We start from the raw sequence: 24,691 nt of genomic DNA on the forward strand, positions 1-24,691 counted from the left end.
TTTGATATGTCACCTTGCATGTTTGAAACTTTTAAAGAGACTTTCACCGCATTTTAATTTGAATGTATTTGCACCTGGTTTATACCTAAGGACAATGACTTTCTCATTCAAGTTTATAATAGTGCAGTGGAGAAGACAGAGCAAGTGTTAATATCCATTTCTTTGATTAGGAAAATGAAACTTAAAGAGATTAGATGACCTGCCTAAAGTCACTTGACTGGTGTGAGGCCGGCTGTGCATCTGTGTTTACACAGGCAGCAAAAGTGCAGGTCTGAACTGAGTCCCTACTGCTGGCTGTATATATGATTTCTTTTTCCAGAAAACTAATATTGTGTTACAAAGTATCATCTCATTATAGCTCAGAATTCTTCTATATGCTTTCAGCCAACATACTAATCTGAGCAGGGAATAGAAGGAACTGGGCAGTGAGACCACAAGTTCCAAAGTGTAGAAAATGGGAGCACTCTTGCAAATCAAACTTGCATGCTGTGCAGTGAGGTAAAATACTGTAACAAAATGCTGAGCACCCATTCAAAATGAAGGGAAAAAAGTATAAACCCATCAATATGAATTACTTGGTTACATTAATCAGCCAAATCCACCATCTGCGTGAAGCTACAAATCTTGGTGCAAGATTTGAAGAAAGTGAGGAGGGAAGAGTCTGGTTATGAATAATGCCGCTCCAGATGAACCAGTATTTTTGGTAGGGTGTGCAGAAGCTTAAGCGGGCGGGGATGGGGTTGATGAAGGATTTGGCAGTTAGGGTTCACTAGCTAATGCACAGAGAACAAGGGGGGGTGGGATCTAGAGAGACGGGGAGTCCCCCAAAACACAGCCTAGAAAACATAATGAGTTCTCTAGGATAAACACCCCACCCCCAGCCCCCCCGGCCGCACGTGCGCGCACGCACACACACACACGTCCCATAATGAAATCCCTATTTGATGCTGAGAGAAATTTATAGACGCTCTTCAGAAAAAATACAAGTAAGAAGGATGGCAGTGATCTTTGAAGAGCAGTGACCAATTACTTCCTCACCTGTAGGGGATATAAATGTGACCCTAGGAAGCGTGTGGAGATTACCACTACCTCTCTAAGGAACAATTTAAGTGGTTGTGGAAATGAAAAATAGTACAAAGAAATAGTTTACTATGGAATTTATACTTCTCAATGCAGAGATGCATAACAGTGTCTTGTCAGTGATTTTGTGTGTGTGTGTTGTTTCATGGCTGCCCAATTAAATTTTATATTTCTTAGTTCTGGAATCTTCTCTTTTCTCTTTAATATAGTCCAGAACTCCTGAAAAAAAAAAAAAAACCAACAAAACCTTATAGTTGGTTAATAACCTTTACTGCCTGCCAAATTACAGTGATTGGCAGATGGTGATAGGTATATAATTTTAGTGAAAGAGAAGACTAAAATGTAGAACTTTTATATCAAATGTGAAAGTGGAAGAAAAGTCCAAATAGATACACTTCTGTTGCTTTTTCCCTTCAATCTCTCAGTAGGAAAAGGCTAATATCTTGCCTCTGGTCTCATTTCCCTGGCGGTGAGCTGTGTAGGAAGGCCAGTGGGTGGACCACAGAAGCCAAAAGAGAGACAACCACACGTCAGGAAACATCTGAAAATCTCTCCATATGTCAACAGCAAACTGATGGCCCACAAAGACAGGGTACATGGGGTTCTACAATACTGAAGGGAGAAAACGCTTTTCCATTGGGGGAAGACGTGTGTGTGCCAGAGCAGGATAAGAAAAAGGGAACCACCCTCATAAGGGAGTGCAAAAGGTGGGATCATCACTCTTAAGGAAGAGCAGCTTGAGAAGGCCCCAGGAACACAATGGGTGCTCAATAAGTGCCGAGTAAGTGAAATACTTATTCTCTGAATTACGGTAGAAGTAGATATTATACCTCTAGAAACATTACTGAGCATTACTGCTATACAGACAGTGGGTTCTCAATAGATGTTGTGTATTCATTTTCAACTAAAAGACTGCAGGTCTGAGTTTTTTAGACCCAAATTTTACACAAAAAGCAAGCCAACTCTGGGTATGGCTCTCCCACGACTGGTCAATTTTACGGTTTACTGTCTGATGCTGGCAGAGGCAGTTACCAGCTATGACACTCAAACCAAGATACTCTATTTTATTCAGATATGCACATACGACTGATCATATATCTGAGCAACCTTCCACATTCTATGCTTGAGATTTCAAACCCAACTCCTCTAAGCATGAGGTGGGGAGGGGGAGGGCGCTCGTGTAAGACGATAGAGTGCATTACAGCAAAATGGAGAACATGCACTCATCAATAAGAAGCAGAGGCCACCGCTCAGTTCCAGCTGACTGAAGATAAAACTTCTGTCTGTGGGCCCGAGCAGGCACAGAGCTGCTTCTTGAAGGAGACTTGAGATTACTCCAGGCCTGGCTGTGGGTCATAGTTCCAGGTGATGAACTTGATGACTTCTAAGTTTCCATCAAAGGAGCTCAATCATACCACCTGTTCCTTTGGTTTCTAAACAGGGCTCTTGTTCACCTAACACCTCATAAGTCTTACTTTTGGCTCTCATCAGAGAAGGCGTCACAAACTGTCTCGATCTGGTTTGCAACTCTCTAGTCCCACCACCGAAACCGAACCAAATCAAAGAGAACGTTTGTGAAGAATGTTCTCTCCATCTATTCATCCGGGCTGATGTTTTCAAAACTTAGGAGTTTGCAAATTCTCTGTGAATATTTTCCATCTTGTGTTTTCACTTTGATACTTAATCTTAAAACACACACACACACACACACACACGGATTACCTAGATGGCAGCTTAGGAACTGAGTGGTGACATGCTGTCTCCATTTCCATACGTGGGGTTAGGTAACATTCAACCCACTGTCCCCTCAACTGGGGTTTCTAGAACTATTCCTACATTGTGGGGTGGGGGGTGGGGGTTCTCAAAATCTGGGAGGCAATGCTCCAGACATCTAGATTCCAGCTGTGTGCCGAACTCATCTCTGAGAACTGCTTTCGCTGAGTTGCATTTGAATACGTGGCTTTTGCTCTGTGTTGAGAAGAGCTGTCGCAGGAAACCCGTGTCAGTATTGGTGGTATGAACGGGACTGAGGACGTGACCTACTGCATCAGCCAGTGCCTTTCAAATTTCCAGGTGAGAAGAGAGTTGCCCCCTCCAGTAGGTTCTTTCCTCTAAAAATAAGACCTGCGTATCTAACTCTATCTCCTTTTTTTCCACTTTGACGGCCAGGAAGTTGGGAGCCTTGCTAATGTTTAACCCTGGCAATTATGCAGACAGACACTTAACAGCCTGCACACCTGCGGGCGCTTTCTTCTTTTCGGTTTTCACTTTCAGCATTTGCATACAACTCTATGGTTCTCTCTTTTCTCATTAGTATTTTCGCATTATGGCTTTTGTTCTTGCTATGAAGGTGCCTGAAATCCTTTGTGGATAAGCAAAGCTTTATATAAATATAAATAGACCTCTGCTGTTCTAAGTGGTGACAAGGAGTGTTTGATATGTGATATCCTCTAATGATGGCCTTATGACAACAGTAATATTTTCCCAGGGTGCTGGGGGTGGGGCCAAACACACACACACATGCATGTATCTGCGTGTGTGCATGTATGTATGTACACCTTAAAAGAGGTAAAATACAGACTTTTAAATGTTACTGTGTAAGCTTATGAATCTTCCCAGCATTAAGGTTTCTAGCCTCATCTACAACTGAACGACAGTAATAGAGACGCCATAACAGGACAATGAACAAAAAAGCAGAGATCACCCAGGTTTGTGGTGGCAGGCAAGCGTCACCCCCGGAAACACTGAGCGTGTTTTGTCATCTCTGCATTGTCTCGTGGCAGATGGCAAGTCCTATTCCTGGAATGACAGCTCTACAAACAGCGAGGCTATAAACGAGAGCGTGCCCCAAAGATCCATCCGCGGCCGCTGAGGTGGGGGGCAGCCATTAGCCGTCTGGTCACAGCACACTGGGTAAGATGGAAGCTTAATGTCCTGATAAGAAAGACACGACGCTGGATTTCTACAACTGAGATGCAAGGAAAGAAGAAAGGCACTCCTCTTCCTCGCCCAGAGGACACGACAGCAAATGGTACTTCCAGGGGACAAGTGACTTAAGATTAACGTCCAGGGAGGGCAGTGAAAGATGGAGGGTCCCCACAAAGGAACCCCTCTCTGGGCTGGTATGACCTGAATCTGCTCGCTCACTCCCCCAAGACAACCCGAACGCTAACACCCACAGACACAAGGACAGACTCTCTGCAGGTTCAGGCTGGAGAATGAGAGACGGACAGGAGAGGACTGGCCGAGTGAGGAGTCCTAGAAGGAAGCACATCTGAGATGCTAGGAGCCCAGGGTGAGGAGTATTTGTGCCAAATGGCAGAGGAGTTAAATACTCGCAAAATGTCCCCTACGATACGTAGCGGTACCAGAGAAGAGGCTTTGCGGTTTGCTGGTGTTTAACACACACGACTAGAAGTGAGGAGAAGCACTGAGAAGAGGCTGCTTTCTCCACATGGAGCTTTTTCTACACCTGTGCTTGGATTCGTGAGGTCTGTGAGCCAGGAAGCTCACCTCGCCTTCTCTATCCCCTTGGAACGTCCAGACCCAGGTCTGTGGGTGTGAACGGGAGGTAACACGCAAAATAAAGACGATTTATTGCAAGTGCTTCACAAGGGGAACCTCATTTAAGTGACTGTTATTCACTCCACTTGACAGATGTGGAAACTGAGGCCCAGGGAGACCAAGCGATGCCCAAAGTTACACAGCCGGTAACTGGGGGAACCAATTCTCAAACCAAGGTCGTATGGCTCCAGTCCACGTTCTGTCAACCACGAAGCCTGACGCCAAGTGTCTACTCAAAGCAAAACAAACAAAACAACAGGCGGCCACTGGACTGAAAACCAAAGGACGCAAGGACTCAATTTTAATACAACCTTTTCATATGGGGAAGGGCAGGCTTGAGGGAGGGCAGACATTCTTCTGAACTCTGATTTCTTAGAGGCAGCAGTTAATAGGGGGGTTTCTGCAAGTGTGATTTTGTTGTTTTTGTCCACATGCACCTTCATTTTCCTCGTGTCTAGGCACTGACTGAATAGTGCTAGAACGACTGGCATTTCACTTGCTTGACTTTTATTCTTTGTTTTCCTTCTAAAAATTCTGAGGGAAGGGCGTGTCTTAGGTTCTCCTCCCTTTCTAGCATCTAAATTCAATAAACACCATGTCACCAAACACCAAGCCTTGTCATGAAAGGTGAAAAGGAGAAGTGGATTCTATCTGAAGGAATCTTGTGACTGCAGAATCCTCTTTCAGGGCCATAAGGCTCGAATCAAAAGCGGCCAATAAGAATGACCTAGCACCGGTCAAAGACGTGCTCTCTACGTAGGAAAATACTCGACTAGAGGAACGATGCCTTTTCTGTGTCAAGTTGTGGTGGCTTCAGTGTGGCGTCGGTTACACAGACTAGCTCCTGACAGCAGTGGTAGTGTGGTCACAGCTTCTGCGATCCTTTTCCTGAACTCCTCACGTTTCTGCACTACCGAAATACAGCCGAATGTGACAGCTACAGACAATCTGTACTTCCACTTTCAAAATTCTCTTTCTGATGGACGGAATGAGGATCCCCTTCTCCTGACGCCCTGTGCCGCTCTGAGAGATCTCAAGCCTACCTTCCTCCTGAGTGAGTGGCATTGAGTCCCTGAATGTATGCCCCGCCTTCCACAGGGCGGAAGCGGCCAATGGAACCCTCCCTCCTCCTGCACCCCCACGTACCATTAACACATTCAAAGACATCACAGCACTTTCCGGGTGTCCCATCTCCACGAGAGACTATGCGAGGGGTGGATCCCACCTCACACACGGGGAAACCACATAAGCCAGAGAGACACTCGCATCTGAAACCAAAGAAAAAGGGAAGGAAAACCCCATGAATAAACAACAACATAGAAGTCGGGAGACCACAAACAAAGTGGCAGTGGCTGTGGCAAACGACACTGTCTTGCTTATCTGGGGTCACTGGGGGATGGGGACCGGGTGCTAACATAATTTGCATTCCAAATAACTGAGGCTCTTCTCCTTAAAATACACCCATGTTTTTAACTGTAACCATTTTGACAGAAATATTCCTAAAATGCATTACGTCATTTCTTACTTAACCAGACCAGCATAACAAGCATTTCCTTGATGACGCAGGGCCGTGTTTATGTGTGTACATTATGGTGTTATTCCATAAACCAGTGATGCTCGCATGGGCCAACACAGAAGGGGGCTCCCGTGTTAAATGGCCTTGTGTTCCTGCTTTGTTGCTGTTGACCTTTGGGTGTTTTTCAGAGATCTTTCTGACTCTTCTTTCTATTAAGTTAGTAGCTCTTGAGTCTCTTTTTGTCAGTGTGACTGGGTCTCGGGGTACCCTCATCTTTAGCCACATTCATTTGTAATTATGCATAACACGAGAAACGGATGCTGATGGAAGACTGAGGAGCTCTTTACAACGGGCATGAGCTTTAGTAGGGGGACCTGTGACAGTTACTTGAAAGCTGAAAGCCTCATTTTGGGGGATCTTCTAAGCCACTACATGCCCATTTATCTCAACATGCATGAATGAGGTGTTCAGTGAACTGCAAGCCCACTCTGCTGGCTCTCACCTTACTTAAGTTCAACTCTGCTGTGAAACCAGTCTAAACGTAGTAGAAAAGTAAGAGGTGGGTATACGTATGAGGTGAGCATAAGAGGAGAAAAAAAGTCTACTGCTTGGTGAAGCCTGTTACAAAGAACTAGGCAGGGAATGAGCAGCCTAGGGCCTTACAATACAAATGGAATAAAAGGAAGGAACAGCTAGCCTCCGGCTCCCCCCACCAAGCCCCCCACCCCCCAGGGCTCCTCTGGGGATGAAAGGAGGTGTCAGAGGGCAGAGAGGATGACCAAGGAAGTTCCCAGGTTGAGAGGAATAAAAGGAAGGCATCCTAAAAAGAGACATCCTCACAGGAAGTATGTGGGTACTTATGTACAGTGTAGGGTCAGGATCAGGGGAGGGGGACGCTCCCAGCAGGGAAGAGCGATTAACACACTTGTTAATTTCAGTTTTTGTTTCCCCCCCCACCTTCTTGCTTAAGCCATTGTTTTGTTCTCCTATTGTTCTTTGGACCTGTAACGAATTCCAGTATGCTCATAGTTCACAAGTACCTCAATAATCAGGCCCAGAGGTTTAGTTACATTTATAATCAACTGCAGAACTAAAAGGGAAACAAATATAAATTAAAATTTGCACCAAAGACCATTGAAGCCACTGGAAAGGTGTGAACAACCCCTCTGGAGGTGGGCCCTTTCAGGCGTCTTCCATATGGGGTGACGGTTATATCAGGGGACCTGGGAGAAGAGGGGGTTAGGTAATTAAGGTTTTGCTGCAACGGAATCTCTCTTTTATGGTTTCAGATAAACATCTGCCTCTTCGGTGTGGGCAGATCTGTATTCCTATAGGGCAATAAACTTCCAGGGCTGAACTGCAAAGGTTATTCCACAGTCTTTCATTTCTGTGTGCCTTGTTACTACAGTTGTAAGCAGATAATCATATCCCTGTGATACTACAGTGATGACGTATTATTTCCATTTATTCTGGATCCTCTGTACAACTTCAACCCTTCAGCCTCTATGGATTAATGGGGCCAGGGCCTCATGAGGCCACACCCTGGTTCTGGTATCTGCATGTGATTACAATGGAAACATATCCTACACGAATAACTGACTAACCTTTTCTTCCACATCTTCTGGGATCCACATTCTTGCCTACTGATGTGTTCCGGGGAATCATTCTAATTCAAACACCAGAGAGCATACGATGAACTGGAAAATACCTCTTAGGATATCCTTCAGGGACCTTTACTGAACACGTATGTGCACTTAGGTGCCAAGCTCTCTGCGAGGCTCTCAGAAATCCCACCAAGCTGAAAACCATAGTGGAGTCTGCCCTACGGCTTCTTGTGTCCCCTTTTACATCTGACCTGTTTCTCAACATTTAGATCTCTCTCGCGCTTTTGTAGTGATTCACAGAGGTTGTCTGTAGTAGGTTACAGAAGGTCTAAAACTGCACACAACTGCCTAGTAACCCACTTACCAAAGAAAACCCCTGATGCTGGATTCTTGCTCCTATACCCAGAATGACTATATGTTCAAGTTCCAAGGATTCAGGTGCCCTGGTTTGGGCTGGCTGGCCTGCTCCCAGCTCCTTTCCCCTTCTGGACCAGCCTCTTGGCAAGCCCTCCCCACCTCTTGCTGTCTTTTGATTTCACATGGCTTCCTTTGAACCTAAAATTAGCAGGTGTTAAAGACCATTAGCTCCTTAGTAAAGAAGGAACTTCCTGAGAAACCAGAAAAGGTGAAAACCTGGGCCCACATCAGATATCTATCCAGCAACTATTAGGTTGAAACTTTAGGACAACTGTCATTTTTTTGTACGTCAAAAATAGTCAAATGGCAATCTCATACAGTTCAACACGATACAACTCACATGGGTTATCTTTTGACAGATGTGTTTACGCTCCCTCTCTCATGTAATAAATGGGTGACTCGTCAGGACCCTTGTCTGCCAAGGAAATTTATTAGGTCTACAAATTACGTAAGTCTTACATAATTTTAAGTCTAACTTTTTAACTTTAAGTATAAGTTTTTAAAAGTTCTTTAATATGATAGAGACCCTCTGGTTTACCTACAGTAGAGGCAGGTATTCTTCCCTTTTACAGATGGGAATAGTGAGGCACACAGCCTAAACCAATGACCTGAGATTATATAAGGCTTCCTGCCCTGCACTGGCCACGAGAGACTAGGTGTCCTTCCGGTGAAAAGGAAACGCTGAATTACAAAACAACTAAAGGATGCAAATTGTTATTTTGTCCTTACCCCCTTTTCTCTCCATTTTTGTTCTTTTTCTGTCCCTTCTCCCATGTCTTCCTTCTACTCTTTACCCCACTGCCTGGATAAAGAGCAAGCAAGAAAATGGAGAAAACGTGTGGAATAGTGGTAGAGGAAATAGACATGGAAGAGATTCTCATGGCACCAAGGTCAGCACTTACCCTCACTTTTAAAACCCCCTCCCTCCCAATTTCCAGGTTCTCACCTGGCCTCCTTCAACTGACTCTCTCCTCCCAACCCACACCACAGCCCAGTTACTGCACTTCCAGCGTCCAAAGTCGTCAGCTGCCCCTCACTTAACCGATCGGCTTCTCAGCCTAGCATACGACCATGTCAAGTCCACGGGCCTTTCCCCCAAGTCTCCCCTGTGGTCTTTCTCTTCATTTTCCTTTGCTCTGGTCACTCCTCTGTTCTCCACACCAGCTCTCATGCTGCTGCCTCTGCACTGTTCACCCCTGCTCTCTCCGGAATATTCCTCATCCAGCTGTCTGTGCACATACTATCTGTCCTCTTGGGCCGACCTCAAATGACAGCTTCTCTCGGAGCCGCCAGATACCATATGTCGCTTAAGGCTCCTCTCATTCTATTTTGTGGTGACTTGAGTGCAAATCTTACCACCAGCTCTCCTTGCATCCACTGTGTGTAGTCACTAACAAATACTTCTTAAGTGCAACAGAACCGGAAATGAACGAAAGAGGAATAATAGTAACTAAAAACAAAAGTACAAAAGAGAAAGTGAGAAGCACAACACGGAGATTTCTACACCATGAATTCAAAATGGCTGCTTCAGGTAGAGCTGTTGGCAGGACACCTATAGCAGAAATGCTAAGGGCTTTTTTTTTTTTTTTCATAAGTAAATAACGGCTTTATTGAGATATGATTAGCATACCATAAATTTCACCCCCTTTAAAGTGCAATTCAGTGGTTTTATATTCACAGGGTTGTGCAACCACTACCACTACCTAATTTTAGAACATTTTCATCACCTCAAAAAGAAACCCTGTACTTGCATTTCCTCCCCCAGCCCCCTGCAACCACTCATCTGTGCTCTGTCTCTATGGATCTGCCTGTTGTGGACAGTTCACATAAATAGAATCATACAGTATATGGGCTAAGGGCCTTTTAACTTCAAACAAGAAGCAACCTGTATGTGCAATTTGCCGCAAAAATCAAGCCTCTACTGTTATCCTCAGTATTAAGATAATGATCAATCAAGACACCACATTAATAAATTTCTGCATAATGTAATCACAGCTGCAGCCAGGTGGGTTGTTTAGGCTGTCTTTTTTCTCCTGAGTAGGTAATGGATTCAGCTTAGTGGGCATCTGAGCGCCTGAGCACAGTGATGAACAGCACTCAGAAATCATCTAAACCCCTAGAGGGCACTCCCCTCCTTAGGAGGCCCAGGCGGGCCTGTTGTGTTGGCTGAAGGGCAATGTGTACTGATGCTTTCTTTCCCTTCTTGTCCTTTGCTTCCTGGACCACACAGTCCCAGGCAGGCCAGAGGCCGGCGTCCTGGCACAGCTCACAAAGTACCTGCCAGTCTAGCCTCTACTTCTCTTTTCTCTAGCTTCCATGTTCTACTGGTTCCTCCACATGCTGCACCTGGGCAACAAGGGCGACTCCCCATTCACCGATCCACCCACCCAACCCTTCTCACTCAGGGCCACAGCTCAGGTGTGCACTCTGCCTCAGCTCTTTGGCTGCTGGTAAATTCCACACAACCTTAAGACCACCCACCCTACAAGGCCTTCCCTGATCAAACAGCAACCAGGATTACAATACGTGTTTAACTACTAGAATTTAAAGAAAAACCTGAAACTTTTTTTTTTTTTTTAAGGAACCAAGATTAATTTTCTCTCCTCTGACCTTCCATAGTACACATGGGTGCTGAATTCTTGGGACTGTACATGCTCATCCTATGAAATCAAAATCTTACTGCCTTTCCTGTGAATTCCCGTGGTGCAGGGGGCATGTCTTATTTGTCTTGTAAATGAAAAAAATGAAGGACAAAGCCATCAAAGCAATAATCTGGAATGAACATTTTATTCATGGCTAATAAATCAGAGGTTAAACTATGCATTGTTTCTATAGTTTTTATGTGTATAAATGTTGGACTGAGAGCTAATAGGTACAGCACTTTTCAAAATTAACGTGTGGAAGGAAACACTATGGAGTTTGTCTAGAATACAGATTCTAGGGTGCCATCCTCCAGGATTATTGTTTCTGCAAGTCTGGGGCAGGCCTCAGAATCTGCCCGCATCGAAAGCTCTCCAAGAGACTGCACTGGATGCAACCTGGGACCTACTTTCTGAGAAACTCGCTCCGACAGGTGCAGGCCCTCAGCTGCTATGGGTTAATCTGCACTTTTAATTTGGAAAAAGCCAAGTACAACTAGTCCTATCATTTCAGTGAGAATGACAATTTGCAGCACTTGCTGTCAATCATTTACAAAACCTCTTTCCTGCCTGAATATGGTGGCTGAGGAAAGACACACAGGGTGAAGACAGGATCAGTACGGACAACGCAGCACCACCGCCACCAGAAATCACGTGACCACAGCAAGCCACTCTGGGATGTGGCGTTCTCGTCCACCGAAGGAGACAGCTGGTTCGTAATGAGCTTTCTTCTAACTATAAAATGCTTCTATTTGAGTTCGAGCCCCGCGTCGGGCTCTGGGCTGATGGCTCAGAGCCTGGAGCCTGTTTCCGATTCTGTGTCTCCCTCTCTCTCTGCCCCTCCCCCGTTCATGCTCTGTCTCTCTCTGTCCCAAAAATAAATAAACGTTGAAAAAAAAAAAAATGCTTCTATTATTGCCATTCCCATCACTGCAACAGTCTGATCTGGGTTCATCCTTCCTACTGCTTCTCCTGGCCTCCACCCTGTCCTTGGAGCACATCACAGCCTTGCATGCCCACACTCCCTGCTTCTCTCCCTCCTGCTCCCCACCCCCTCTCCTTGCCAGCACTCAACCTTCAGGCCCAGCTCAAGATGCGCCTTCTCTCCAAATCTTTCTTGGGTGATCTTTTTTTTTTTTTTTCTTTTTGGACAAGGAGTATACTTCTACGACTCTCTCTTTTTTCCCCACTAAGATGACTAAGCATCACGGGAGAAGACACGACATGCCTGACGCTGGTCCTCACAACTTAACTTACGGCTTCATAACTTAGTTGAACAATCAACAGTTCGCTTCACCAGAATGACTGGAGACACTGTAAAGGACACCAAACTACAGGGGGTCAGAAGAGGCCTCAGGAGGAGTCCTCCTGTCTCTCCCACAGCCGCGCAGCAAAGCATAGGCGTGCCCTGCGGTGGGCGCCACGCAGAGGGGAGGCCAAATGTTATTCTAACATTCCCCTACAATAAACTCCCGCAGAGGAGGAAATGTGGAAGCAGCAGACCATCCAACTGCTCATGTTCCCCAAGCAGAGGAAAACAACTCCGTGAGGCCCTCTGAAAACAGCACCTCCCCAAACTGGATTTACTCCACACCTCGCTGAGCGCTGGGGCCCTTCAAAGGGGGGAGAATCATGGTCTATAAATAAAAAACAACTAGTATTTATAGGTGGGAGGGAGCTCTCCCTTTAGTTAGGAAACGAGAAGAAATGTAGAACTAAAAGGGCAAAAACCTTGCTTGTACTACTAGGATTCCACTCAGTGCATTAATGAAAGAAGTGTCAGGTAATGGAAATTCTAATGACACATAAAACACAGCTCTATTCTACAAAACGTAGCTGCAGGTTTAATGAAATCTGATGCACTATCTTTGTAGCGATTATATTTCTTACCTCTTTCCAGAAATGCAGAAGTTTAATAAAAAAAAGAGAGATACTACAAAGAAAATATCCAAAATAAACGAGTTTCCCTCCCGAGGGCCCAACTACCCTTATGGAGAACTGTACTCGTTCCTAGGGAAATTTCCTAGGGTCACAATGCTTCTCGTGTCTCACCAGAAGAGATTTACTCTTCACTCGGTGACGGATCCTTAGTCACCCTCTCTGACACTGTTCCTACATGATCTCCTTGCAGTGCCAACCCTGGGCAGTTAGACCCACACGTTAGCAGCGAGCCCCGGGCCCAGCTCTGAGGATGCTTCCTTCCAGCAGTGGGTCCAGGGGCCACTCCTTTCCACAACCAGAAACTGTACATCGTTCCCCACTTTCCCTTCAGAGACAACAGTAAAATCACTCTGCATTGTTTCTGTTTGTTTTGCTTTTTTTTTCTGTGGGGAGCAAAGGATATGCTCCAATACAGAGAAGATGTAAATTGAGAGCAATGAGGTAAAATATTCCTTTGCATTTCTAATATTGGTAATAATAACAAAGTCCACCATAAGACCTTAATAAAGTAGTCACTGTAGCCCTTCTCTTCTTGGCGTTCTCAAGGGGCAAATGATTACGGCTCCCTCCTCCAAGGCTGGCATGTGGCTCAGGAAACTTATCTTATGGCACTAAGTTGAAAGAAAAGTGGTATAAATTATAGGAAGATGGTATTTACAAGCCCGCATGGCTCCTGTAAGATTGATAAAGTTATGTTCTAGAAGCATGCTCCACAGTAAGCAGGCGGGGTGAGGAGGCAATGGCACTTCATACACATCACCACCTCAACGTGACGGCTAAAGAAGAGAGTCGGGGAAGTTCCAGAGGGACTCAGTCCTGGCAGGAGAGGAACCAGAGCACAGACACAGCTGGAAAGAATCCCCGGGGCCTGGGCCCCTAGTGAAACATGAGAGCTGCGATCTGGCAGGCATCCTGAACCACACTCAGGTTAGCTCAACAGTCTGAAAACGACCAAGTCCCAGGAACGGAAGGCTCTTTGCCTTCACCTCCCTAGGTCTGGGGGAAAGACGATGGCATTTGATTTCATGGAGGGCAGGATGGCCTCAGAGAGCCAAAGGGCAGGAGTGAGATGTGCACGGAGAAGCAGTGAGCAAGAGTGAGAGGGGAAACTGGCATAGTGCACTCTGGGAAGGAGGAGGACTGGCTTTGGATGTGGAGAGTAACATAAGGTATTCCCATTTCAGAGCTGGAATCACCGACTGCATTAGAAATGGATGCTGTGGAACACGGAATCAGCCTACATGTGAACATACAATTACTTCGTAACTATTTGCTGAGTGAGTGCAAGCAGGAGGTACTCAGCTGGGTGGGCATGGGGATACACAGGATTCTGGCTCTTAGCTTAGGGGTTTAGTTTAGGAAGGATTGGGACATATAATCACAAATGAGAACACAGTGGGACGTGAACCATTCTATTTCCTCTGTGGAGCACACGAAGAACATCAAAGATGTCAGGACTGACCTATTTGAAAACCTGAGCGGCCTGGGCTCCGATCGTTCCTTCAGGCCCCCAGAGCCACCTGGGGCTGGAGCGGGTGCTGACACAGCATGCGTCTTTAAGTACGCGTCTGCCTGGACCCCTGTGGGCTGTCAATTCCCAGACCTCTCATCCTTGTCATCAGTGCAAAGTGCACGATCCTCTGGTCGCCTGTCTTCTGGGGAAAGTGCATCCTCACAGAGTAGTGTTCTGCTTCCCCAGGGACTCCTTCTTCCGTACCCATCTCTCTGCCTTCCCCAACCTCCCCCTTGCAGACAAACTCTCTCGGCATCTGCATGTGACCACAAACCGTACCACTCAAATCTGTTCCGGCACTTACCCGGCTGGCCCCCAAATGCTATTTCCTTACAACTGCCTTTAGTGAGATGGCGAATTCCCCACACTCACCTATTCACCTGGGTTGGAAGGGAGGTCTGCATCCTCCACATTGTCCCTTTCCTCCCTCATGCAAGCCCTCCCTCTCTGTGGCCCTGTCTCCTATCCATTTCCTAAGAGGGGTTAGAGAATGCACTTGGACATTAGGACAGTCTTAGGTTTGAGTTCAGGCCACTTAGGAGCTATATGACCTTGGGCAAGTGACATCGTTTCTCTTAGCCTCACCTGAGCCATATGTAAGAAGGGGAGGATTCAAGTTCCTTGTATCTCCCAGGACTGCTCTGTGAATTAAATGAACAGCTGTATGAAAAGCAACCTAGGATAGTATCTGGAGCGCAGAAGTACCCACCCACTGTATGCTAGGTAATAATTTGGAAGGCCTCCATGTCTATGTGGATGAAAACATCACGCTGAGCTCACCTGATTGTTTGGAATCTAAGGATCCTTGCTGCCCCTTTGCATTTCAGGCACTTGCTCCCGAGGCCACAGCTTCCTAAAATCTCTGAAGCCAAACACCTTACTCACTGATCCCAACGGTTCACCCGCCCAGTTCTCCCACCACCTGACTCCTGCAGCCTCCCTGAGATAGCTGCGCCCCAGAGAGCTGTCGCTCTCCTCTCTAGCCTGGGCCTTGTCCTGACTGTGCCTCCCTAACAATACAGCCCCAGACCCATGTTCTTTCACTCGAACCCTCATCTTGATGATGCCTTTAAACTTCTTGCCCTTTTAACCTCCATCCACATCTGGTCCCCTGACACCAACCCCAAGTTAGCTAAACCCAGAAAGGCCAAAGCCAAATGTCTTCAGGAGTCAGGCAAGAATCCTGAAAGAGCAGAGGGCTATTGTAGATGACTCAAGACGGTCTGCTCACTATTCACTCCATGATAGAACGTACAGTCAATGTCACTACGCCTTCCAATTGCTCAAAAGAAGCTGCATTTTTACATGAAGCATCCCAGTTTTAAAATGTTAATGGTTAATTTAAAGAGGAGGGAAAAAAAAGCGACGCAAAGAAAATATGTCTTGGGGTCAAATTCAGCCCCAAGGCTGCCAAATGCAAACTGTAATGTCAACCAACTACCTCCCTGCTCTGTGCCGATACCCCACCCGTTGATGGCTGCTGGAGAAAAGCACACTCCTGGCAGTAGCTGTTCGACATTTTCAACACTGATGTCCCTCCTGTGCCTGACAGTCAGTCCTCCATTCACTCCAAGAATCCCTTCGTCCACGATGCCTTCTCTGATGGGCGGTGCAAAGAAAAACAGCCGATGCTGTGCGTATGCATCTGTGAAGGCAGGCTGTGAGTGGGCACAGATTGTTAAGTGTCTATCGGGCATGGGGACATGGGGGTGGAGGTAAGGACATTCCGGGAAGAGGGAAGAACTTACTCAAACGTGCAGAGGCAAGAAAGAATATGGTATATTTAAGGCTACAGCAAATGGTTCAACCCATCAGAAGCACATTATGCACTGGGATGGGGTGTGGGGGATATCCTGTAGGGGTACCTGCAGGGGATGTGACTAGTGAGGAAGCCCAGGGCTGGGTAAGAAGGGGCCCTGCGTGCCACACTAAGAAGCACCTTTAACTGAAAGCAATAGGAAAGTAATAAAATATCTGAAACAAGTGATGTAGTCTTGAAAAGGGGTGGTTATATGAGGGAGGGAAAAATCAATATTGTCATGAATTCCATTTTTCTCTAATCATAAAGATAGATGGGATGAGTGATAATGTTTCAAGCTGTAAGACACATTAAAAGTTTAAAAATCAATGACCACAACAGCCTAGAATGCCCTTTCCTCTTTCTCCAGCTGCTGAACTCTGACTCATTCTTAAAGACTCAGCTCAAAAGTCAAATCCAACATTTTTCCAAATCAGAACTGGTAGCCCTTTGCTCTGCGAGTGGCTTTTTTGCACGCTCCAACTTCTAAAGCACACAGAACTTTAAACTGTAATGATTTATAGGTGTTTGCCTTTAGACTGTAAGCTCCTGAACATCATAGTCCATGTTTTATTCCCACCAAGTAGCCCGGCATCCAGCACTTGGTAAACATTCAAATGTTCGTTCCCTAAACAGATCAAAAAAACATAAGGGGTTTTAATGCTAGGACTTGCCACAGATCGACTATCTCTAAACTTAATTAAAAGCAATTATTGAGTATTTATTTACCTGTACTTGGCACTAATGACAGAGAGGGACATGTTAAGGTGTATCCTTGCCCACAAAAGTACACCATCTAATGTCTCAAGAAGTGTCATTAAGAGTCTTCAGGAATCCATGACCGAGCCATGGTAATCAAAGCGCTTGATCATATGCCCACAAGAGCCACAACATAACAACTTCCCTCCCTTTCAAAAAAAAAAGGCACAGTCAGGAAACGGTAACTTCAGATGCACCTGTCTGTGTGACACATTCACAGATTAACTGAGCGTCAAGTTCAAGAGACACAAGTTGTCCTCACCTTCATCTTAACTGCAGTTAAGCAGCTAAACTGTCTACTGGACAAATATAACCCTGAACTCTCTGCAAACTGTCGTCTACACAACAATGAGGAGCCCTATCACTTACACCCAACTTACAGGTGCAAATGAACAATAAGAAATAGTGCCTGAGATTTGCGGTTGCTGTAGGCATTTCCAGAAGAAGAAGGATTTTAACATTTTAGATTTGCTTATTAGTTATGTGAATAGCTTCAGGAAACATTTTCCCAAAACTGGAGCTATTCTCTTTGCCTGTGTCATGAGGAGGATACTATGAAATGTGGCTGGGTGGGGACAGTCCTCTGAGGTTCAATATCATCCATGCAGTGGAGCCTGCTTTCCAACTGTACTGAAAGTCTTAGGGAATTCACTTGAGTTCCTTTCTTTCGGTGAGAGTCAGAAGGCCAAGGATTCAGGGTCTGGTGATGGCCACTCCGACCAAACTCTAAGCCACTCAACAAGAGCCTTGAACTTGGTTTCAGGACTTAAACAAATGTGAAATAAGACTAGATACACTTTCATGGAGACACTCAAAAGCCGTAAAGCACTAGTATAGGAAGAGCAGGGCTTACACATCTGAAGCGAATTATTGACAAATTAAACTCTCTACTAGGGAGATAGTTCATCTCCATGGACAAGGGCTTTACTTCTAGGAAAGCATATTTGCTTCAATCTGGGGATAAGTCCAAAAATAACATGGAATTCCTAAAATTATTTTGTTTTAAAAACATCAGAGTTTAATATAGACTCTGGCTTTTTTAGTTATGAGTTGACTCGCTCTTTTGGGCCAAAAATTACTGTGGCAGAGGGCAACAGAAGAGCTGTTCTTTTCTTAGTTGAGAAAGAAGGACTTCAAATATATTTCCAAATTTTTTTCGGGATGTGTTTAAAAACACAGAGAATGCTACCATGATAGCATGTCAGGAGTCAGGAATGTTTTAAATCTGCACTATGCTAATGCATATTTTACATACTGTATAATTTAATTTTATTTACTCTCAAAAAGCAGCTGGATAAATTATCCAAATTAAAGAGAACATCCAAAAAGTGAACCGAATTAGAGAAATCTGTCCTAACAGATGACTCCTACCCCCCAAAAATGTTATTAAGTATCATCTTCTTTGAGACAATGTTTTGGGAACAGATGGATATGATAATTAATTACAATGCTCTTAATTTGATGAAGTCCTTTTGAAAATGCCTATGTGGGGGCAATTTCCACTGGCTAGCTTGAGTAGGTGTGATACAAGCAATTTAATTACCTAACACCATGTTAAAAGCACATGCAGCTGCAATAAATACTATTTGATCATCTAAAGAACTTAACGTGGCCTCAGAGAAGAAATAAGGAGGGCTCCCTGAGCCTTGAGAAGGAATCGGTCAGTTCCAGGCCACCCTCAGGAAGTTTCTGGCCTTGACATAGGTGTCTGGCTGGGCTAACGTGTCCTGTGTTGAGAGTCTTGCCCTCTGTGCTCCTGGCCTTGTCTAATCCTCCCGCCCCTCATCCCCCACCCCGCCCCTCAAGACTTCGACCAGCAGAACGAGAGACTGAGGCTCTGGAATTGGCTGAAGAGCTCTAGAGGGTTCAACAGCCCAAGGGTAAGTACTGGAGCAGAAGACTCCTGATACTCCAAACCTATTACTAAAAAGTGGAAAGAGGAATACGAAAATCCACTGAGTTCCCAGGGAGAGGGGAGCTGTATGATCGCAAGACTTAAAACTGCAGGCAAATGTGGAGAGCTATGAACAATCACAATCAGTTTTTCTGTATGTGTGTGCTTTTTGAAGTCCCTGACTTCTGAGTTCGGATTTAAAGCTGGCAAATTATGTTACAGCTTTTTCTTAAATTCAGTTTCTATTATTTGGTAGAAAGACAGTCTATTAGTCGATTCTTTTACATATATATATATATATATATATATATATTTTTTTTATGTTTATTTGAGAGGGAGAGAGAGTGCAAGTGGAGCAAAGGCAGAGAGAGGGAGACAGAGAATCCCAAGCAGGCTCTGTGCTCAGCAACAAGCCCAACATGGGGCTTGAACTCACAAACTGTGAGATCATGACCTGAGCCGAAAGCAAGAGTCAGACACTTAAACAACTGAGCCACCCAGCCACCCTTGATTCTTTTCTTTTTTTTTTTTTTTTTTTCAACGTTTATTTATTTTTGGAACAGAGAGAGACAGAGCATGAACGGGGGAGGGGCAGAGAGAGAGGGAGACACAGAATCGAAACAGGCTCCAGGCTCTGAGCCATCAGCCCAGAGCCCGACGCAGGGCTCGAACTCATGGACGGCGAGATCGTGACCTGGCTGAAGTCGGACGCTTAACCGACTGCGCCACCCAGGCGCCCCCCTTGAATCTTTTCTTGAAGGCAGATCACTCTCTATGTGTTCCCTTCTGATTACCTTCCCAAAGTCTGGAACATTCTCGAAACTGCCAGAGCTGATATTTGTAAGGTGTTGAGTTCCTTCACCTGGGCCATATCTTATTCATCACCGTGCCCCACACCAAACCAAGCCCAGTGCCCTCCAACTTCCATGAGGCCCTCAATGGGTCTTTGACATCTCACTGACATTTTCAAAGCGGCACCTTTTTACTCACTGCGTCTTTGTGGTTAAATTAATTTTTATTTAACTCAAGTGCTTCTGAAGCGAAGGGACAACCTGCCAAAATTCCATTCTGATGGACTCATCTGGTGGACTCAGTATCAGAAAAAGAAAGCTCCTTCTCTCAAGATCTACGTCTCTTCAGAAGAAACAGCGAAAGAGCAGTCGGCTATGATTCTCCTACCATAATACAAGGTAGCACTGGCAAGACGGACTTTCTTGAGAACACAAAAAAACCAGGATTGAGGAAGGGGGACTAAGCAGCCCAGATTCTCCACCTGAAGCAGCTGAATACAAACACCCAGATGCTGCGGTGAAAAGTAAAGAAAAAATTCATGAATTTTGTTCTGGTCACGGGCTGTATATCTGACGTATCCTTCAGATGCAGTGGGGTTGGCATCCTTCCTTTTATCTTACTTCCCCTCCCGGAACTGCAGTGTTTCAAGCTGTTATGATATGACAGAGCATGTGTGGGAAATTGTCTTCTGAGGTCAAGGTCTCATAAGAGAGAAATAAAACTGAGGATCAAACAAAGAAAAGGGAACTTAATTCAGTAGATCGTTTCCTATTTAAAGAGTCGTGAAGAGAAATGGTCCGCTCATAAAGTCGGGGATAGAGAACACAGTGCTTCCACCAATACAATGCTGGGTGTGTATGTGTCTGCATGCATATCCAAGTTAGAGTAAAATACAGAAAAGCCCAGGGAAAAGACGCAGGAGCTGAATAAAGAGTGGCAAGGAGGACAAAGACAACACCTCAGGGGAAGTGAGGCAGCAATAGCTGGGGAGAAACAAGTGAAAATCGTGGGTCCAGGAGCCAGGGAGCAGCCGGAGACGGTGTGGCTCACGCCGCTGGGTGTGCGACACAAACCACACATCCTCCCCCACAACCCCAAACCCAACAAGGCAGGCTGACAGGCAGAGATGTCCACATGCTGCTAGAAAGTGACTTAAGAGACTAAACTCCTTCCTTAAGATTCAGCTTTGGCCAGATATTCTCCAATCTGCTAAATGAGGGACTATTTACGGTTGTTAAAAAAACAAAAAATATAACTAGCAATATTCCATTAGCCACAGACCAACAGGTAATCTACTTTACCGGAATATCACCCAGCTTTCACAATTCAACAAGTCTGATACCCAGATTTAAATCATTAGTCTTATAAGTTTCTTTATGTTGCCTTTCCTAAGTTTTTAAAAACATTTTTTAGTATTTATTATTTTTGAGAGAGAGAGAGAGAGAGAGAGAGAGAGAGTGCACGAGAGCGCACACGAGTGGAGGGGGGGGCAGAGAGAGAGGGAGACACAGAATCTGAAGCAGGCTCCAGGCTCCGAGCTGTCAGCATAGAGCCCGACGTGGGGCTGAAACCCACGAGCTATGAGATCATGACCTGAGCTGAAGTAGGACGCTGAAACGACTGAGCCCCCCAAGCACTCCAGTTTTTTGTTTTGTTTTAAAGAAAATGAAAAAAAATAAACAATTCATTTATAACTTTGTTTGGACTCCCCCCACCATCACCATATATCTCTATCCTATTATCTTCTAAGTGCTGGAATTTTCTAAAATGTTCCTTCTTTCTCTCCTAGGAGTCTATCACCAACAGCTTGGGTTCTTCCCCCCTCTAAAAGGTTTGGGAAAATCAAAAACTTTAAAGGTAGAAGTTACTGCTGAGATCATCAAATCCCTCTTCCCCTTCTTCTCTCTCAGAAAAGAAAACAGACCCAGAGGATGTGACAGCCTTGTCCGAATTCCTGCTGAAGTGGGCCAGCATTCTAGCACTCGATCTTTGGCTGTGTGCTGTCTCTGCATGACACCAGGTCACGCGTGGAGGAGTATTCCTCAGCTGCTGGACAGAGTTTACTCATGTGCACACATTTGCTCACCGACTATTAACAAGTTATTATCATTATTATTATTAACAAATTGACTATAACAAAGGGAAGCGTAGGACATGGTGTGTTAGGTCTCCTGAGTGGTGGAACCAGGGAAGGCCGGGTGGGGAGTGAGCTCAGGGCCACAGGGGACAGTAAGCCTAGTGGTCTGTGCTCACACAATCTGGCTCTGACACCCACCAAGCAAGACCCTCCCCGGCTCCCCACGTCCCTCCATCTCCAAACCAGGGGGGCCGTACAACCTGCTGCCTGAACAGGAGCACCAGGATTCCTGTTTGTCTACGTTTCCAGTGGAACTGTGCTTAGAAGGTAATGTGCTCCGGAGAGTCTATGAAACTTCTTGGTGAAAAACAAAGTCACATATTAGTCAACACTGGAGCTAACAGACCATCTAAAAATTTTAAATTATTTTGGATTAAGGAAAAAAAAAGTGAAAAGTGCTTCTAAATCTGGATTTAAAAATAAAACAGGTTTTTCAGGGTCTCGGAAAGCAAGAGATATAAATGTTCTGGATATAGGTTCTGGCAGAGAATCAGACCCGTTAGTCAGAGAGAGGCTGGAGCCAGGAGGGAGCTTGGGAACCTGGCTGGCTGTACTGTGTACAACCTAGGAAAAACCCTATTTTAAGCCTGAACATCATAAACAATGACTTCATTGATTTCCACCTCAAAATACCCAGATTGGATTCTTCTCAATAACTTCTAAGGAATGCATATTTATAGACAGTATGGCTTCAGGACAAAAAGTTTGGGACAAATCTCATTAAAATAAATTTTGAATGGGTGACTGTCAATAACATATTACATTCATTCATCTTCTTAATAAAACTATGGAAGCAGTTAAGCAACAAGTCAAAAGGCATAAGGGCAATGAAAAACTCATTTGACTTACAATGAAAGAAAATAAGGTGGAGGATATTGTGATCTAGATTTTTAACTAGTTAATGACTGTCCTAAAGCCTGCATCTAAAAAGATATGAAAAAATATAGAGGCAAAGGGAAGTCTCTGTAAAATTAGGCACATTCGCTGGATATAGCAGAGTGGAGTGTAGAGAAAAAAAAAAAAACTTGTGATCCAGGAGCCACCTTCGTGAGAAATAGCACAACCACATGGAAGTCTGGACTGGCGGACACAGGACAACACGGGACGCACAGACCTACATCCCAGGCTGGATCGCCCCTTTAGCTACAGCTGGTGGGTCCATGTCTCTCAGCCAACCATTCTATAATCAACCGTTACAGAGAAGAATTTCTGTGCAACATCTCTGAAAGGTTTTCTTTGTGTTTGTTTTTAAAATTGACCTGGTTTTCACCAGGCAGATCTCGTGGCATCCAAAAATGGCATTCTCTGCTAAACCAAGTTTTAACCAGGTAGTCACAACTTTAAGGAGGGAAGTTCAAAATAATGGTCAGCTAAATGAGACCCACGCCAAGGTGGTGCCCAGCGGCTCCTACATCATGGGTCTCCTCCTGGGTCAACTGCCCACTGACAGGAGGAGGAGGAGAGAGCAGCAGAAAGGTAGCAGACTGTGGGAGAACCACCTTGTTAACACACGGAGGCATGAGGAATAACAGATCTCTGTTGTTTTAAGCTACTACTATTGGGGGTGGCTTGTTGTGCGACAACGAGTAATGAAACATATGCACATTGTGTGAATATGTACAATGCTGAAATATGTACATACGTTGGTGAAATATAAATTCATAATCACTGATATTATTTCCTGGACTTTAAAAACAACAGCAAAACACAGTTATCAAAAAACTGCAGTGGAGAGGACAAGGCTTTGGGATGAGAGAAGCTGGGTTGAAGACTCGCTTGCACCTGCTCTCATCCTTGTACCAAAGAACACATGACTCTGCACAGCTCACTTGTTCTCTCTGCCCGTTTTCTTATCTATAAATTCCTCATGGAATCAGAATGATAAAATGAGAACAACAGAAATGTAAACGCTTTGTAAACAGTAAGGCACATTACACAGTTAAGCTGTCCTTGGAATCGCCACCTTCATGCTACTTCAATACTTAGTCCTTCTCCATAAAGGTATCATCCGGATCAATATATCAGACGTAACCTCCTCTGCTACAAGACTCCTTCTGTGGGCAGGCATTTGCACGCACACATGCACACGCAGGGCCTTCCAAGAACCACAGGTGTCATAAGCCCTGTGGACAGGGCTGTTTTTCCTTTCTGCCAGCATCCAGTGTTTAGGCCCGTGGCCACTAACCCTCCTTCCTTTCACCATCTCCTGAAAGGTGTGATGAGCTCACATCACATTCCAGGGCCAAGAGAAGAGAAAAGGTGAGAAAAAAAATTGGCAGGGTGCTTGGAAACCTAAAACCTAGCCAAGGAAAGAAGAATTAAAAATGGTTAAGAGTTCACTGTATTGCAAGCAAGAATGACGTCAGAATGGGATGAAGTTCAGGAAAAGACAGCCAAAGAGGGTGGAAACGAAGGATGGGCCATTAAGAAAAAGCAAAGATGCAGCAAGCAAAGAAGGAAGGACCTGTCTGTAGAAAGGGCAGGGGTAAGGTGGGAAAACCAGCACTCATCGGGAACAGAAAAGAGATATCCACACATGAAGAGACTATCTAGAGGGTAGAGTCTGTCACTTGTAAGAGCTCAAGTTATGCTTGACAAACAGATGAATAGCTGAAAAAAATAAAACAAAAAGTCACAAATTGCACAAGGACTCACACCGAAATAGGGCGGTGAGGGGCTGGAATGGGTGAGAGTCTCACTGGGAATGGGAGTTCCATTTGCATGAGAACAAGGGAGAGAGGAATTTGCTCTTTAAGGCAAGGGGGACAAAGTCCACAAGCTCCTCTCCTCATTGCTGAAAGTCCAAGACATCTTTACAAAAGAGGGGTCATTCAGGTAAATCTCTACTGCCAACATTTCTGATACCTTCACCCTAATTGTAAAGGGCTTTCCCCCTGAAATCTCCACATCCCTGGTTTTGATCCAAAATGGCTCTAAGTTCTTAATAATGCTCTTTATAAATAAGCAGTAAAGACCAAATAGTTACAACCTAATTTTATGTATTCTAAAATGGTCTTCTGTGTATCTCAACATCATA

At 45.0% G+C, this 24,691-nt stretch overlaps 1 protein-coding gene across 7 annotated transcripts in view; it reads right to left on the reverse strand.

The window, feature by feature from the left end:
- The window catches only part of CRIM1 (cysteine rich transmembrane BMP regulator 1), a 191,746-nt gene that overhangs the window by 76,222 nt on the left and 90,833 nt on the right, over nucleotides 1-24,691 (reverse strand). For 6 of the 7 annotated variants that reach the window (XM_045447164.1, XM_045447160.1, XM_045447165.1 and 3 more), the window contains one exon: nucleotides 5,791-5,912. The exons of the other annotated variant lie outside the window; for it this stretch is intronic. In XM_045447164.1, coding sequence (XP_045303120.1) covers nucleotides 5,791-5,912 — 122 coding nt within the window. The remainder of the gene's footprint in view (nucleotides 1-5,790; nucleotides 5,913-24,691) is intronic. 7 annotated transcript variants of the gene reach the window in all.

This window comes from Leopardus geoffroyi, chromosome A3 (genome assembly GCF_018350155.1).
Source record: "Leopardus geoffroyi isolate Oge1 chromosome A3, O.geoffroyi_Oge1_pat1.0, whole genome shotgun sequence".
In the NCBI taxonomy this organism is placed as follows: domain Eukaryota; kingdom Metazoa; phylum Chordata; class Mammalia; order Carnivora; family Felidae; genus Leopardus; species Leopardus geoffroyi.